The following is a 17,356-nucleotide window of genomic DNA, read 5'->3' on the forward strand; positions in this document are numbered from 1 at the left end:
TCCCCCGGAGTGGGAGATGAGGAGCAGAGCAGTTTCTCAGCCCTGACTCCTCTTTTCCTTGAGCTAACTGCGATGAAACCCCTCTCGGCAGGGAGGTGGCAGCAGCGGGGCCCCAGGACATCTCTCAGACTTCACAGTGTCCCCGGGACTGCTGTGGGTGACACAGGGGCTGTGCTGTGTTCCCATCCGACGCCTCTTTCAGCCCCTCCAGAGCCCCGGTGGCTCTGGGATGATGCTGTGGGCAGAGGGGCAGTCGCCTCCCTCTGTTCTGCATCATCCTGGAACGCAAAAAGGGGTGCAGGGGGTGGGGAGCATGGGGTGGGGGGATGTGTTGACCCTCCCTGCAGAGCCCGGCTTGCTCTGGGGCCAAGTGCAGAGCTCTGTCCCGGCAGCGGGCAGATTTCCCAACGAGGGTGGCTTAGGGCTTCCTGCGGCAGTTTGCCCATTATGGCCGTTGGGTTGGGAAATGGGGGAGTGGAAAGGGGGAGCAAAGAGTCTCTGGTTCCTGGAGTGAGGCAGGACGGGGTGGCTGCGCTCACAGGACAGGGTTACGCCCTGACGGAGGCTGGGTTCATGGAGGGGCTCTCAATGCAGCCCCTCCGACCCGCCCCGAACCGGGCACTGCACAGCCAGGACCCGCTTCGGGACCCCCAGCAGCTGCCCCCGCTCCGGGACCCCCCCGAGGCCGGGTGAGGGGTGGCGGGCCGGGACCCAGCTGGGACCCCCAGGAGCAGATGAAACCAAGCCCGGCGCGCCCCGAGGCCGGATGATGGGCGGCGGCAGTGGCGGGGCGCGCCCGGCAGACGGAGCTGTGCGGGAGGGAGGCGGGAGAACCGGCGCGGTCCCGACATCCCTGCGCATCCCGCAGCCCCGCCGGGGATGCCGCCGCCCGCCGGGCCCTGAGCGCCGGGACGCCGGCGGCCGCCGGCCCCGCTCCGCCGCCCCCCGCCCCCGCCGGAGCCGCCGCCGGGACCATGGAGTGAGTACCGGAGCCGCGCCGGGACCCCGGCACCGGGCCGCGGCTCCCCCGGGCCCCGCCGGCTGAGACCGCAGTACCGGGGAGGGGGGGAGCGGGGAGCGGGGGCCGGGGCTCGGGACCCCCGCGCCGGGGCTGCGGGAAGCTCGCTCCGCCGGCTCACGGAGCTCCTACCGGGGGCTCGTACACCCCCGATGCCGGGGCCGGGGAGTCCGAACCTGGGGTCTTATATCCCCCTGCTCCTGGGCACTCAGCACCCCAAAACCGGAGGCTCGCATCCCCCTGATTCTGGGGATTCGGGACTCCGGCACTGGAGGTTTGTACCCCCCTATGCTGAGGCTCGGGACCCCCAAAACCGGGGGTGGGGCTCTCATCCCCCCCCGTTCCTGTGCTTGTGACCCCAAAACTGGGGGCTCACATCTCGCCAGATGCTGGAGCTCGGGACCCCGATCCCGGGGGCTCCCATCCCCCCGGTTCTGGGGCTCGGGACCCCGATCCCGGGGCCTCCTTTTCCCCGGTGCCGCTCAGCAGGTGCGGCCCCTCCCCGGTCCCGGAGGGCCGGCTCGGGGGGCAGCAGCGGAGGCCCCGCTGGGGGTGCGGGGGTGCAGAGGGTGCGAGGGGTGTCGGGGCTGGCAGCGGTGCAGGAAGCGGGGGGGGGGTGGGGAAGGCGTTTATTTTTGTGTTTTGAACCTGTTGTTGCTGCTGCGTGTGGTGGGGTGAGTGGGTGGAAAGAGCTGCGGACCCCTCCCTGCACTGCACCCCCAGCCCCTGCCCAGGGAAGCGGCTGTGACCGGGGGATCCTCGTCAGCCGGGTCCCAGCGGAGAAGTCTGGACAGACGGACACTCTGGGAGCCCGGCCTCATCCTTTGTGTGCTGCGGTGGGGCCCTGACCGGTCGCTGGGAGCTTGGAGCCGGGCGGGTGGGGGAAGGACGGAACAGGCAGAGGCCACTAGGGGCTTGTGGCCACCGACTGTCCTACCCGCGTGCTGGTTTTGCCCCTTTAGGGACACCAGCAGCTGCTGCCAGGAGGGCACAGGGCTGGGGGGCTGCTCGAGGTGCTGGAAGCCAGCGCTGGCCCTGTCTCACCCAGGCCTGGTGGCTCTGGTGCCCACCATGGTGAACACCCCAGCAGCTGCCTGGGTTTGGCACTGGGTGTTCCTCCAGGCAGCTCGGGGTCACCACCCTCTGCTCCTGGTGGATCCACTTGCCACTGGCTGCTGACACCACGGGTGCTCAACAGGTCCCTCAGCACTGCCTGTCACCACCTGGGAGCCCCGAGAGGCCATGGGGCACTGGTGAGGGGTGGGCTGGGGGTGTCCTGGGCTCAGGGTGGGCTCTGGCCGATTTGGAGCTGGAACTGAGCTGGGGGCACCAGCGGGGATGTTGTGGAGATTGGGGTGCAGCTGCTGCGGGACTGGGGAGGCAGAGAGGCTCTCCATGCTGCTGGAGGGGCCAGAGGCAGGGCCAGGGCTTGGGGAAGCTCCACGGCACCACAGTCCCTGCAGGAAGGATCCTCTTTGGGGAGGAAAATGTGCGTGATTTGCCAAAAGGCAGCGGCGAGGGGAAGGGCAGAGCCGAGGGGTGTGCCGTGCCCTGGGGAGGGGGTGAGGAGCTGCTGGGCTGGGGCTGAGCTGGGGAATGGTGCTGGACAGGCTGGTGGCTCCTGCCCTGGGCTCCACATTCATCCTGCTCTGGACCAGCCCTCCCAGCAAGGGCCAAAGAGCCCACGGAGCGCTGCAAAGGGTTTCCCCTGCCAGCTCCACACACTGCACCTGCCAACATCTCTTTCTTTTTAGTGAAAATCCACGAGTGACCCCGGGTGGGGGGCACGGCCACAAAGCAAAACAACAGAACCCCTCCAGCCACTCAGCTCCAGAGCCTGGCTGAGGGGCTGGAGGATTAGGAGGACCCCAGGGCAGCTGGGGACATGGCAAGGTGCTGCCCTGCTGTTGGCCTGGCTCTGTGGCAGCAAACGGGTGTTGGGGCGGGCACTGCTGCCTTTGCCCTGGCTCCTGCTCTGCCTTGGCACAGGCAGTGGCTGGAGGAGGGTCCTGGCTGCCACAATCCACTGGTGCCCAGGGAGGTTTGGCAGAAACTTTCCAACTCTGGTAAAGGCTGTGCTGGTCCCACTGGAGCTGCTCTTGTGCCCTCTGCTCCCGCTGCTGTCAGTGCTTGTGAGCAGCTGGAGATTCTGCTTCTCACATCTGGCTGCTCTGCTGGTTTGTCTCACTTGCTGCCTCTCCCTGGCTTTGAGGGTCTCCTTGGAGTGAGGGTTCTCCTGGTCCTGCCTTCCCTGACTGGAAGGTGGCAGTTGCAGGGGAAGGAGGGAGATTTCTGCCTGAGAAACAACCCATGAGTGCTTTGGGAAGGGACTCAAGCCCTGGCTCTCTGCTGGCATCCAGGGAGAAGTAAAACCCAGGCCAGACCCTGCTGCCTCTTGGCCAGCAAGGAACCAGAAGGGGTCAGCTCTGTCCTGTCCCTGTGTCCAGCTGGAGCAGCACTGTCACCCTTCCCAGCTGTACCAGAGGAGGCCATAAACCCCACAACAGCACCCCACAACAGCACCCAGCCCTGCCTGGGGCTGGCAGATCATGGGGTTCAGAGCTCAGCTGCATGACGGGGCCTCTCAGCCAGACCTGCCTTGCTGGGAGGAACTGGGAGGAACTGGAGCAGGTTTCCTGGGAAGCTGCTGCTGTTGGTGTTCCTGCTTCCTGGCCAGAAACAGCCCCTTTCCCCAGAGGGGTGGGGGTTCATGGGGCTGCAGCTGGGCTGGGAGCTGAGCTGGGAGCTGAGCTGGGAGCTGAGCTGGGCTTCCAGCAGTGGAGGTGCCCCAGGAAAGCCGAGGAGGTGCCCCAGGAAAGGGCTCAGTGGAGGCGCCAGGGCTGGGGCTGGAGGCACAGCCCAGATTCCTGCATCTCTTCAGTGCATCCTGAGACACGCAGCCCCCAGGTCCCAGACAGGAGCCACTGTCAGGGGCAAGGATGAGCCCGGAGGAGGAAGAGGAGCCGGGTGGATCCTGCCCCAGACAGGTTTCCTGGGCTGGGCCCAGCCCCTGGGCTTGGTGCCGAGGACTGAGCTCCCTGTGGGGTGTCAGGGCTCCCAGGGGTGCCCGTGCCTGGATCCACCTTCCTGCTGGCTCCTTGGAACATCTTGTGTGTCTGTGTTCATGGCATTGCTGTGGGACAGCCACGCTGGCACACAGGGACCCAGGGATGGCTGGTGACAGGGGACAGGTGCCACATCCTGGCCAGTGCCAGCACTGCCTGTCCTGGCCAGCCAGTGCCCCTGGGGGTGGGGAGCAGCCCGCTCCACTCTCATTCATGAATCCTGGGGGGAGTTTCCTGGTGGAGCCTTGCTCCTCTAACTGGAAAGGAGCTGGAAACCCAAGTGTTTGGAGGGCACTTGAACCATTGTTTGAAAGATCTGTAATTTTCCAATCAAACTCCCTCCCCAAGCCTCCGTTCATCAAATATTCATGGGATCCATTTTCTCCTGGCACTCCCAGCCCACGTCTCAGCCCGAAGAATCAATCAGGCAGCTCGGCTTGCTCTAATGCATCTGCGTTTTCGGGAGCCTGGGGCTGCCATCTCCTCCCCCTGCCTCCCCCTGTCCCTGTCCCTGTCCCCTCCCCGGGCAGCGGCGGTGGCTGAGGCTGCGCAGGCAGCGGGGAAGGAGCGCGATGGCCACTGGGGTGATGCAGACAGTGTGGGGCAGGGCAGGGGCAGCCCCCCTGCAGCAGCACCTGAGCAGGGTCCCCACCCTGTGCTGCCCACGCCGCTCGCTGCCCGCGCTCGTTTCTGCCCATCCCTGCCCGAGCCGCTGTCGCTGATGCATTTGCCTTCATGGTCGATGCGTGGCGGCCCCGGGGCGGCTGCAGCCCCCTCCCCTCCCCTGCCTTCCCTTCCCCTCCGTTCCCTCCCTCGCCTGCCATCGGGGGCGTTCGATCCCGGCCCCGCTGTTAATGGCTTTGTGACAGAGCTTTGCAGCCTCGCCACGGCCGCGTCACTCCGGGCCCGGCTCCCGGCATGGAACGGAGCTGGAAATCGGCGCTGATGCCTCGGTTGCTGCCTTTACCACACACCCCGGGCCTGCACAGGGCTGGTGCCCATGCACGGAGCTCTCCTGAGTTCCCCCAGCTCGGAGCTGAGGGGGTGGGGAGGGAGGGGAGGTCAGCGGAGCAGAGGAGCAGCTTGAAACGGCTCTTCACACATTTGGATGAGCTAATGGGAAAAAACGGAGGAAGGCAAATAAACATTATTGTTTCATGTCAGGCGGGAGGAGACAAAAGGTCACGGGCTTCCCTTGTGATGGTGGGAAACGGCAGCATCAGCAGGGCTGGAAAGAGCTGGAGAGCCCAGGGAGAGCACGGGTGTGTGTGTGTGTGCTCACACGTGTGTGTGGGTCCGGCCTCGGGCCTGGGGATGGCTGCTGGCAGCTCTCAGGGTGTCATCCCCCATGTCCCTGCTCCTTCTCCCTGCTCCTTGTCTGGGCTGGTGGCTCCTGGGGAGCTCGGTGGCCCTGGGATCACCTTCCCACCTTTGCTGGCACCCAGGATGGATCAGGAGCACCAGAACCCCCAAAGAGGCCCCAGTGACGCCACAGCTCTGACTGGCACTCTGTCAGGATGCCAGGCCTGGGGAGGGCACCCCAGCCCCTGTGGTCCCTCTGCCACCACGAGTATCCCCCCACATCCCCCTGAGCATCCCCCCACATCCCCTTGGCACTCTCCCGTTGCCATGGCGCCGTTGCCATGGCACTGTTGCCAGGGAACCATCGCCAGGGAACCGCCTCCATCAGTCACAAGGGCCAGCTGGGCCCCATCACACCGACCCCAGACAGGTCATGGCAGGCAGGATGGGGATTGTGGGGAGCCTGGGACCCCCTCCCTCCACCTCAGCACCTGCTCCCAGCAGGCAGGGACTGGGGGGCCGGGGTGGTCCCTGCTCAGCCCCCCTGGATGGATCAGAGCCCCCAGGGCAGGGTGTGAGCAGGCTGAGGGATTGCAGCGAGGGGCATCCAGCCTGTTTTGTGTCTCTCCCTGGGCCAGGAAGATTCCTGGCGTCTGACCTGGGAATGTGGAGACTGTAGCAAATAATGGAAAATAAAGAGAATGGAGGAGGGAGGAAAAGCAGAACAGAATGTTTCAGGAATGCTGTAAAAGTTTGGATCCATGGAACAGGGCATGATCCAGGAGAGAAACAGGGCCCAGTTCAACGCCCTGGGAGTGTGGGGTGCCAAGGGCTGGACTGAGAGCACCCAGAGCAGGGGGGGGGCTGTGATGATGGGGTGTGGGGTGGTGAGGGACACAGGGGACACGGGGGACACAGGGGACACAGGGGTGTGAGAGCGGTGCCCTGCGCCTGCGCCAGTGGAGCAGTCACAGCGTCGCTGCAAACAGCACAAAAATAACCACCACAAAAGCGACACCTTCCCCGGTTGTTTTCCTGGCCTGGATTTTTGCAGGGATCCCCAGGGTGTGGGGTGAGGGGAGGACGGCGCCTCTGAGCAGCTCCCAGTTAATTGCTGACTTCCAGGAGGAAGCAGGGGGAGGCAGGAGCTCCTCTCACCCTGCAGAGCCCGTTGGAGTGGTGGGAAAGCCCCTGTGAGGCCACCTGCACGGCTGGCACGGGAGGGCAGAGCCCAGGGTGTCATGTGTGGCACTCAGCACCCCGTGTGTGTGAAACCATCTTTGTCAAACTCCCTCCCCGGCAGCACGGAGCCCACCTCTCCATCCCTTGCTCTAGGGAAGCAAGCAGGGCTGATCCATCGCCTGACAATACCTCAGAGCCTCCCACCCTAATTAGTGCCACAGCTCAGCGCTTCATTAGCACCGTCTGGCCAGCGGCCAGCGGCTCGGTGGCGCTGGAGCATCCCGGTCCCAGCCGGGCACTGCCCCCGCACCTGCTGCCCCGCGGCGTGGGGGGGTCCCTGCCAGGCCGGGGCACCACACCTTGGGGACAAGGAGGGCGGGGACGGGGACAGGTGGCTGCGGGTTGGGGATAACCCCTCTGTGCAGCCTCCAGTGCCCCTGGGAGAGCCGTGCCAGGCCAGAGAGGCGGCTGCCAGCGGAGGCATCCTGGCACGGCCGGGCTGCAGAGGTGCCCAGGGGTGGCACAGGGAGCAGAGCCTGCTGTTGTGTGTGTCTGAGTGTGTCCGTGTGTCTGTCTGTGCACATGTACCTGTGTGTGCACATGAGTGTGTCAGTGTGTCTGTCTGTGCCTATGTGTGTGTCTGTGTGTGCACGAGTGTGTCAGTGTGTCTGTCTGTGCACATGTGCCTGTGTGTGCACATGAGTGTGTTGGTGTGTCTGTGCATATGTGTGTGTCTGTCTGTGCACATGAGTGTGTCAGTGTGTCTGTGCACGTGTCTGTGTGTGCACATGAGTGTGTCAGTGTGTCTGTCTGTGCCTCTGTGTGTGTCTGTGTGTGCACATGAGTGTGTCAGTGTGTCTGTCTGTGCCTCTGTGTGTGTCTGTCTGTGCACGAGTGTGTCAGTGTGTCTGTGCCTATGTGTGTGTCTGTCTGTGCACGAGTGTGTCAGTGTGTCTGTGCACGTGTCTGTGTGTGCACATGAGTGTGTCAGTGTGTCTGTCTGTGCCTCTGTGTGTGTCTGTCTGTGCACGAGTGTGTCAGTGTGTCTGTGCCTATGTGTGTGTCTGTCTGTGCACGAGTGTGTCAGTGTGTCTGTGCCTATGTGTGTGTCTGTGTGTGCACATGAGTGTGTCAGTGTGTCTGTCTGTACCTATGTGTGTGTCTGTGTGTGCACATGAGTGTGTCAGTGTGTCTGTCTGTGCCTATGTGTGTGTCTGTGTGCACATGAGTGTGTCAGTGTGTCTGTCTGTACCTATGTGTGTGTCTGTGTGTGCACATGAGTGTGTCAGTGTGTCTGTCTGTACCTATGTGTGTGTCTGTGTGTGCACATGAGTGTGTCAGTGTGTCTGTCTGTGCCTATGTCTGTGTCTGTCTGTGCACATGAGTGTGTCAGTGTGTCTGTGTGTGCCTATGTCTGTGTCTGTCTGTGCACATGAGTGTGTCAGTGTGTCTGTCTGTGCCTATGTCTGTGTCTGTCTGTGCACATGAGTGTGTCGGTGTGTCTGTGCCTATGTGTGTGTCTGTGTGTGCACATGAGTGTGTCAGTGTGTCTGTCTGTGCCTATGTCTGTGTCTGTCTGTGCACATGAGTGTGTCAGTGTGTCTGTGTGTGCACATGAGTGTGTCAGTGTGTCTGTCTGTGCCTATGTCTGTGTCTGTCTGTGCACATGAGTGTGTCAGTGTGTCTGTGTGTGCACGGGTGTGTCGGTGTGTCTGTCTGTGCCTATGTGTGTGTCTGTCTGTGCACATGAGTGTGTTGGTGTGTCTGTGTGTGCACATGAGTGTGTCAGTGTGTCTGTGTGTGCACATGAGTGTGTCAGTGTGTCTGTCTGTGCCTGTGTGTGTGTCTGTGTGTGCACATGAGTGTGTCGGTGTGTCTGTCTGTGCCTGTGTGTGTGTCTGTCTGCACATGAGTGTGTCAGTGTGTCTGTGTGTGCACATGAGTGTGTCGGTGTGTCTGTCTGTGCCTGTGTGTGCAGCCCGGAAGGGTCACAGTCGGGGAAAGGTGTGAGCAGCCAAGAAAGGGAACGGAAATTGGAATGGAAAGCGTGAGCCAGATTGGAACGCGGGGCAGCCAGCAGCGTCCTGCTCCAGCCCCTCCGTGCTCACAGCTTCCATCTGCGCCACGGCAGGAGCAGGTCTGCACGAGAGGAGTGCTCCAGGGGCTGGGAAAGGCAGGATTTGGGCAGGACAGGGGCCAAGAGGTGCCTGGAGGAGCCGAGCAGGGAGGGCTGCTTGGTGCCAGGGTAGTGAGGAGGAAGCAGATGGTAAAAGGGAAGGGCTCAGCCTTTGTCTGTGTCCCACAGTGTCTGGCTTGCTGCTTGCGCGCTGTCCCAGTGACCTGCCACTGGTGTCACTCCTCACAGCTGCTCTCTGCTCTCTGCAGGGTCGTGGAGGCCAGCACCCTTCAGCAGGAGAGGCTGCAGGCCATCGCGGTGAGTCCCTGCTCAGGTCCCCACGTCCCCAGGGCATCACCTGCAGCACAGGGGGCAGAGGGGAGGAGGGTGCAGGTGCAGGAGAGCTGGGGCAGGTGCTCAGCCACAGACTGGGGGTCTCCAGAGCTGAACAAGGACTCAGAATGGCCCAGTGGGGGCTCTTCTTGGGGTGTCACAGCTCGGCTGCACGGTTGAAACAGGGACAGAGCAAGCAACAGGCAGCTGGGAGGTTTAATTAACGAAGCAGAGCCTTGACGAACCCTAAGTGAGGGAAGGAAATGAGTGATGATTCCCTCCCCCTCCTTCCCCGGGAAGGGCTGAGGATGGCGCTCTCCAGCCATGCCTGGCATGGGCACTAGTTATTGTATTAATTAGGGAGCAGTTGGGGGCCCTGCTGAGCGACCCCTCCCAGCTCAGAGCAGGGCAGGGGGCTGGTTGAGCCCACCCAGTGCAGCCCCAGTGCCCAGCCCCGCCGGCAGCCAGCCCATCTCTGCCACACAAAGGGCAAATTGTTCTGGACCAGAGGAGAAAGCGCCGGGTGACGCGTCCGGGCTGGGTCTGACTCTGCTGAAATGATCTGGAGCAGCCCCAGGACGGGTGGCAGCGAGGGGGGGACGAGGCAGAGCCCGCGGGGGCTGGCAGCTCGCTCAGTGGGGCCGGCCGAGGGGACGGTGACATTTTGAGATGGTGAGCAGTGCCCAGACTCTGCCCCAGTTCCTCCACACCCCCAATACCTCAGTTGGTCCCAGAGAGAGCAGGGACTCGCTACCAGCCGTGCTGGGGGGTGTTCCCGAGGCTGGGAGCCGCAGCCCCCGGGGGTTCCCCCTTGGCCCCGCTGCTCCCTGCCCGGCCATGCCCGGCGCTCACCCCCTCCCCGCGCCCACCCCGGCCCCGCCGCTCCCGTCCCTCCAGGAGAAGCGGAAGCGTCAGACGGAGATCGAGAACAAAAGGCGGCAGCTCGAGGATGACAGGCGGCAGCTGCAGCATCTCAAGGTGAGCATCCCCCCGGGAGCCCCCCGGGAACCTCCCTGGCTGGGGAGGGCAGGACCGTGACCCCCTTGTGCTCCCCAGTCCAAGGCTCTGCGGGAGAGATGGCTCCTGGAGGGGGCCCCAGCTTCTGCCTCCGAGGAGGAAGAGGCCATGAAGAAACAGATGCAGGAGGATGAGGTGAAGACCAAGGAGCTGGAGGAAACCATCCAGAGGTAACAGGGCCAGTGTGGGGCTGGATGTTGGGGTGCAGTTAGAGAGCACCAAAGTCCCTCCAGAGACCCCTGGGCAGGTGGGTGCTGAGATTCAGGTGGATCCCATGTGCTGGGCACAAGGCAGGGCACGCTGAGCTTGGAGCTGCTGGGAGAGGAGATCCCCCCACGGTGCTGCTGATGCTCATCCTGGAGCCTGAACCCTGAGCCCTGGCTGAGTTCTTGCCAGCTTTTCTCCAGGGGCTGCAGCCAGAGCCTGCCCAGCCCTGCAGCCCCTCTGGGCATGGCCGTCCCCGGCTGTGCTCTGCCTTGGGTGTCAGTGGGAGCCACGGGGTGGGGGACATCAAGCTTGGATGCCCGGGGGGTGCCCAGCACCCTCGATGGCAGGGTGCTGGCTCCCACAGACTTCTGTCCCCATCGTGGTGGCCCAGCCCTTGGGAAGGAGCAGGGCGAGGCTGAGAAGGGAGATGGCTCAGCCCCTGCCCACCCCCCTTGTCCCTGGGCAGCTGCAGGCGGGGCCCGGAGCCCGGGCTGGGCTCGGAGGTGTCCCGGCAGCGCAGCAGGAATGCAATCAGTCACGGTGGTGCCGCTAATTACCGAGCATCGGTGCAGAGAGGGGTCAGGCACGAAGGGGCCTTTGTGTCCGGCTAATGGCGCGGTGCATTCCTGGCCAGCGCCGTGTCAGGAGCCCGGGGGAGCTCTGCCGGGGGCAGCAGCCGATCCATGGGGACTCCCCCGACCTCTGCTGCGTCCCGGTGGGGCTGTGCTGCCAGGCTGAGAACTGGAGATTGCCCTCGTGGAAGCTCAACACGTGCAGGAGCAGAGCGATGATGGAGCAGCCCTGCTCTGGCCACCAAGTGTGCAGGGGTCACTCCCCCTGCTCCGTGCCCATGGCAGGGTCTCTGCCATCCATTGGTGCTGACCACGTTGGCTTTTGCTCTGCAAAGAGGCAGTGACAGCCATTCCAGAGTCTGTGTGTCCCTGCACCTTGCGAGCCCAGGGGACAATCTGTGTGTCCCCTCTCCCCTGCACTGTGTTGCTGCACCACAGTTACCTGTCCCACACTCCTCTCAGCCCTGGCTCTCCCTGCAGGCTGGAGAAGGAGCTGGAGATGCTGGAGAACAGCAGCTCAGTGGCTTCGACCAAGGAGAACCTGGCAGAGGCAGCAGCCAAGGAGGAGAAGAAGGCTGAGGCTGTCCCCAACACGCAGAAGGTGGGCAGGGCTGCCACAGTGGGGTTGGGGTGCCCAGCCCTGGTGGGCATGAGGGGTGTGTGGGTGGTGGGTGTGCAGGCAGAGGGTCTGTGGCAGGTCCTGGAAGCTCCTATAACCTCTCCCTTCTGTTTTGCAGAGTCCTCTGGGCACAGTTAAGGGTAGGTGAATCCTGATCCCCCACGGCCGTGTTTCAGCACCAACTGTGCCCTCCTGCTGCCCTGAGGCCAGATGGGTGGGGAGAGCCAGACAAGAGCCCTGTCCCCATGTCCCCTCCCGGGCAGTGGTGCCCTGGGTGGGGGAGCCCTCCCAGGTGCCAGCCATGGGGGGACACACTGGGGCCTGACCCGTGGGCACACCAGGCACTTGTTGGGCTCAGGCAGTCATCTCTCCTCTCCATCTCCAGCTGACAAGAGGGTCTCCAGCAGCCCCCTGAAGGCAGTGGAAGGCAGTGAGATGATGAAGGCGGGTAGGTGCCCGCTGCCCTGGGAGGAGAGCTCCTTCCAGGCTGCTTCCCCCTCCCCTCTGCAGCTCGCTGCCAGCACAGCCGCTCCCGCAGCCGCTCGATGCCTTTCCAAGCCCAGGGCACAGAACATCCCTCATTGGTTTTGCTTTCCCCCCACGGTTGGTTTGTGGCTCAGGGCCCTTCTGCCTCAGCCCTGCTCCATGTCTCTGCTCCAGTTTCATCCTTCCTGCTCCGTTTGCAGCTTCTCTGTGCAGGGCTGAGGCAGCAGAGTGCCAGGCACAGGGAGCTGTGGGGCACACGGGGCCAGGCTGCCTGAGCTGGGGGGCTGCAGCCAGCTCTGCTGCTGGAGGGGTTTGCTGTGCTTTGGGGCAGTGGCTCAGAGCAGACCATGGCACCAGCATGGGGCAGAGCCCATCGTAGGATCCTCAGAGCTAAGCACCATGCCCAGGGCTGAGGGGACCCTGCTGCTGGCAGGGGCTGGCCAGGAGTGGAAGGAGAGATGCCAAGAATCACCCATCCCATGGGGGCAGGGGGCTGTGCCAGCACCAGCACCCTCAGTGGGGGTTGCACCTCTCTGAGCATGAACCTGGCTCCCAGCCAGGCCCCATGAGCAGCACTGCTCACTGCCTGGACAGACGGACATGGCTCAGCCCCAGAACCACAGCAGCCCTGGAGGTAAGGTGGTGCCAGCAGCACCAGGATGGACAGGAGTCCTAGGAGGAGGGATGTGCCAGGGATGTCACACCTGCCTCTGCCATTGACTGCTCCTCGCTGCCGCCTTGCTAACACTGCTGAGCCCTGCTGGGCACCACTGAGCCCTGATGAACCCAGCTGAGCCCTGCTGGGCACTACTGATCCTTGCTGAGCACTGCTGAGCCCTGCTGGGCACCACTGAGCCCTGCTGAGCCCTGCTGGGCACCACTGAGCCCTGATGAACCCAGCTGAGCCCTGCTGGGCACTGCTGGGCACCGCTGGGCACCACTGAGCCCGGCTGGGCACCGCTGAGCCCTGCTGAGCCCTGCTGGGCACCACTGAGCCCTGATGAACCCTGCTGAGCACCAGTGAGCCCTGCTGAGCCCTGCTGGGCACTACTGATCCTTGCTAAGCACTGCTGAGCCCTGCTGGGCACCACTGAGCCCGGCTGGGCACTGCTGAGCCCTGCTGAGCCCTGCTGGGCACTGCTGAGCCTTGCTGAGCACCTCTGAGCCCTGCTGAGCACCACAGCGCTTCTGCCACGCGCCGTCCTGCTGCCAGCCACAGAGCAAGGGACAGGGAGGACCAGGGCCACCGTAACAGGCGCTGTCCTCTTTGTGTCCCAGCCATGTACTCGGTGGAGATCACAGTGGAGAAGGACAGAGTGACTGGGGAGACCAAGGTCCTGTCCAGCACCACCATGCTCCCCCAGAACCACTGTCTGCAGGGGGTCAAGGTGTACGAGGATGAGCTGAAAGGTACGGGCCAGCCCACATTGGTGGCAGGGGACAGGGAGCGGCCACCTGAACATCCCAGCGGGCACCCAGCAGGGTGAGGAAGTGCAGGGGCTGCTCCTGACAGCTTTGCCAGCTCTGTGAGGGCAATCCCTCACCAACTCCAGTCCAGTGGATCGCAGGATTGTCACAGCAGCATGGTGTGGATGGCCCAGATGGGCCAGCCCTGGTTTGCACATCGTGACCCTGCACTGCTGGAGAGCAGAGAAGAGGATCTGTGGTGTCCAAGACTCAGGAGCCTGTCCCATGGGCACCATGTTGGCCTGTCCCACAGGCTGGCAGCAGGGAGCGTGGCTGATGGGGATGGTACAAGTGCAGCACCAGGGACTGGTCCCTGTCTACAGCTCCTGCTGCTTTTGGGAACATCTGGGAACCTGCTCCAGAGGGCTTCGTGAAACCCAAGGGACCATTGTGGTGGCAAGGACCAGCCATGGAAGTGGGGCATCCTGCTGGAACTGTGGTGGCTGAGTGGACCAACCCCCTCGTCAAGGAAAACACAGCCATTCAACCCCTCTGTGTGGCCCTGCCAGGCTGGTCACTGTCCCTCACTCAGTGCCTGCCCACTGAGGCAGCTGCACTGACCATCACATCATGGCCCAGGTCAAGTGGAAAACACCACGAGCCCTTGGCTGCTCTGGCCATGACACACATCTCTGCCTCCAGTGCCACGAGCAGGGGGGTGGGAGAGCACAGGGCCCCCACCTGCAATGGTCCTGCTGGATGTGGTGGGAACACAGTGGGGCAACAACTGCCCAGCATCACTGGGGGCTCAGAGGTGGCAGTGGTGACCGGCTGCAGAGTGTCACACCGGCCCTGGCCGAGCTGGCTGCCAGCAGACACCATCCCAGCATGGGCAGCTTGGCCTGGCAAACGGCCGTGGCTCCAGCAGGGCTCGCTGAGCCTGAGGCTCTGGGAACAGCTCCTTCCACCGGGCTTTTATTTCAGTCTCCCTGGCTGCTGCCAGGCAGGAGCCAGGTGATGAGAGAGGATCTGGCAGCAGCTCTGCTGAGGGGAGGGTTGGGATGCCATGGGAGTCCCAGCCTCAGTGGCAGGACCTTTGGAGAGGGGAAGGTCACTCTGTGACCACACAGGAGCCGGGGCTGAGTGGGTCATGCCAGCAGGAGCTTTGCCAGGTCATCTGGTGCCCCCATCCCGAGCCCCTCTCACCCTCCCTCCTCTTGTCCCCGCAGTGGTGCATGCGGTGAGTGCCGAGGACGGGGCCCTGCAGAACGGGGCTCACCCGCTCAGCTCCTCCGAGGTCGACGAGCTCCTGCACAAGGCGGACGAGGCCACCCTGAGCGAAGCCGCCGGGCGCCAGACCCCGGCCAAGGCCGGCAAGGGCGGTGGCAGCGCCCCCGGCAGCCAGAAGCCGACGCCGCGGCGGGAGATCACGGGGCTGCAAGCCAAGGTGCCACCGGGCGAGGGGACAGAGGCCAGCCAGGAGCAACCCGTCACCATGATCTTCATGGGCTACCAGAACGTGGAGGATGAGAACGAGACCAAGAAGGTGCTGGGGCTGGAGGGCACCATCAAGGCGGAGCTGGTGGTGATCGAGGATGCCGAGAGCAAGGCGGAGCCGGCACACAAGGACCACACGCCGCCCAACGGCACCGCCCTGGAGCCGGCGGCCGCCCAGCCCCTGGGCGAGGAGGGCTCGGGCGGGCAGAAGCCGGGTGCCAACGCCACAGATGCCAAGGAGGCCGAGCAGGAGACAGACGTGAAGAAGCAGCGCTGCAAGTGCTGCACGGTGATGTGAGCCCCCGCCGAGCCCCTTCCCCCCCGGGCTGCCCCCCCCCACCGGACACGGCCCCTCTTTCTGCACAACCGGGGAGATCCAACGTGGTGCCAATGGGGCCGGGGCGATGCCCGCCCCATCCGCCCGATGCCAGCCCCGTGCCGCCCCCCACCAGCGCTGCCTGTGGTATTTATTAGTGACCCCCCTCGCCCCACGGTGCGCCCACCCCATCACAGCCCCGCCTCGTCGCCACCGGCAGCGGGGCCGTTCCCTCTGTCACCGACACTGTCCCACCCCCGTCGGAGGATGGAGCCGCCGGGCAGGGGATCGGAGGACGACGCTGTGTCCGTGGATGACTCCCCGGGAGCCGCCACCAGCGGGACCCACCCTCGGCCCAGCCCACGGTGGGCATCGGAGCCAGCCCTGTGCCAGCCCCTCCCTCTGTGCCTCCATCACCCGCTCCTCCAGCGGGGCACGGCCGGGCTCTGCTGGCCGCTGGCTGCCCGTGGACATCTCTGCTCCATCTCGTGTCCTCCTCACCCCCTGCGCTCCCCAAGCCCTCGAGGGCAGGGCGTGCCCAGGGCATGGAGGGCAGCGTCCATCCCTCCCTGGTACTCGGCTGTGGTGATGGCCAGGGCAACGTGGGGCTCCTGCAGGGCCAGCCCAGGCTGTCCCCAGGCCAGCTCTGCTCCTCCCGGGCTCAGCTCCACGAGTTGGAGCCCTCACTCTGCTGCTGGCAGTGACAGCCATTCTTCTGTCTCGGCTGCCAGCCGGTGCCACTGGGCTCTGCCAGCTCAGGGGGCTGAACTGTGCCCGTGTCCCCCGGGGCAATGCCAGTGAGGGAAGGGCAACTTGGGGGGCCAGTCTTGTGGGGCAGGAATGGGCTGGGGGTCCTGTGTTTCCTCGTGGCAGCAGGAGTGTGGCTCAGCATCCTCTGTTCCCTTCCTGCTCCTGCCACTCAGCAGCTCTGCAGAGCCACGTTCTGGGGTCCTGGGCTGCACCTTTGGGTCCCCCAGGGGAGTGGGGCAGCCCAGTTGACCCCAGTATTGGCACTGGCAGCTGCCAGGGGTCTGGTGTCCCACAGAGGGCAGCCTCCCTGCTGCCCACCCTGCACCCCAGCCCTTCAGTGGGGATTTCACCACCAGCACCAGCGTTTCCTCCCCACTGAGACCAGCTGGGGTAGGCGGGGGGGCCCCCATGGTTTTTGGTCCCCAGTGCCCACATCAGCTGCCTCTGCGCTGCAGCAGCTGGGCTGGCAGTGCCCAGAGGTGCAGCCACTAGTGAGGGATCCTTGTTCAAGTGTGAGAGGGTTCCTTGTGCTGTGAGGCTGGGCAAGTCCCCGGGGGTCCCCCAAAATGTGCGTGGAGCAGCATCCAAGCTGCCCAGCCCACCAGGACACCAGTGGTCGAGCAGCCAGGGACGGGGCTCAGCTCCCCCAAGGATGGGCCTTCCTTCCCCACAGTCCCCTTGTGTGAGCAGTGACACCCCCTGTCCCCATGCCATCCCCGTTGTCCCCCAGGTACCACCCAGGCTGCAGTTTTCCCCCCAGTAGAGTCACTGCAGGGCTGAGGGAGGAGGGCTCATGGTGCCACCCCTGTCCTGAGCCCCGGCCAGAGCCCCTGGGAGAGGCAGGGCTGGGGAAGGGGGCTTTGGGAGGGCACTGCCAGGGGGAGGGGGGCCTCTCCTGCCCCCTCCACTGCTGGGCATCGCTGGAGCCCCACTGCTGCAGAGCAGGGCACGGGCTGGGTGCCACAGTGCCCCCACAGTCCTGGGGGGAATGTCACCTCTTGCCACCCCTCATCAGGGGCCAACACCACCCATCCCATCCCACCCTGGGCCCTGCAATCCCCCCAGCCCCAAGCTGGGGCTCCCTCCCCCCCTGGCACCCCCTGCCCCTCGGCTGGCTTTGACCCCCAGCCCCATCCGGCCCCGGGGGTGGTGGGGAGCAGGACCAGACCCCCGGGCGGGGGCTGGGGTGTGAGAGGAGGGCGTGGTGGGCCTGGCATCGTCCCCACCCCGCCCCACAGCGCCCCTGTCCCCTCCCAGCTCTGCTGAAGTGCACTTCCCGTGCCCCTGAGCTTTTCACTTGTGCCGAAGCCGTTTGAATTCCCTTCCCTTCCCTTTCCCATCCCATTCCCCCCCCACCCCCACCCCGTTGTTTGTAAAACACCCAAAACCGAGCAAATAAAACTGTGTGAACAACCAGCCTGGAGGCACCGATGGGTGGGAGGAGGCTGGGCTGGGCATGCTGGGAGGAT

At 64.4% G+C, this 17,356-nt stretch overlaps 1 protein-coding gene across 2 annotated transcripts; it reads left to right on the plus strand.

Annotated features, from left to right (window-relative positions):
• Nucleotides 1–829: 829 nt before the first annotated feature.
• PALM (paralemmin) lies at nt 830–17,303 on the plus strand. 2 transcript variants are annotated; one of them, XM_059869761.1, is made up of 9 exons: nt 830–979; nt 8,953–9,001; nt 9,914–9,994; nt 10,073–10,203; nt 11,293–11,413; nt 11,550–11,571; nt 11,817–11,879; nt 13,196–13,327; nt 14,554–17,303. In XM_059869761.1, exons 1-9 carry the CDS (start codon nt 975–977, stop codon nt 15,117–15,119), a joined length of 1,170 nt encoding a protein of 389 aa, XP_059725744.1. In that variant the 5' UTR covers nt 830–974; the 3' UTR covers nt 15,120–17,303. The 2 variants fall into 2 exon arrangements, with proteins under 2 accessions (XP_059725744.1, XP_059725743.1); XM_059869760.1 differs by lacking the exons at nt 830–979; nt 8,953–9,001 and adding an exon at nt 9,543–9,688.
• The last annotated feature ends 53 nt before the right edge of the window (nt 17,304–17,356 follow it).

This window comes from Haemorhous mexicanus, chromosome 29 (genome assembly GCF_027477595.1).
Source record: "Haemorhous mexicanus isolate bHaeMex1 chromosome 29, bHaeMex1.pri, whole genome shotgun sequence".
NCBI lineage: Eukaryota > Metazoa > Chordata > Aves > Passeriformes > Fringillidae > Haemorhous > Haemorhous mexicanus.

Bases quoted from the DNA above. Each gene is read 5' to 3' on its own strand.
- PALM (XM_059869761.1), top strand. The intron at 10,204-11,292 runs GTAACAGGGCCA...CTCTCCCTGCAG, and splicing joins CTGGAGGAAACCATCCAGAG to GCTGGAGAAGGAGCTGGAGA. The intron at 13,328-14,553 runs GTACGGGCCAGC...TTGTCCCCGCAG, and splicing joins GTACGAGGATGAGCTGAAAG to TGGTGCATGCGGTGAGTGCC.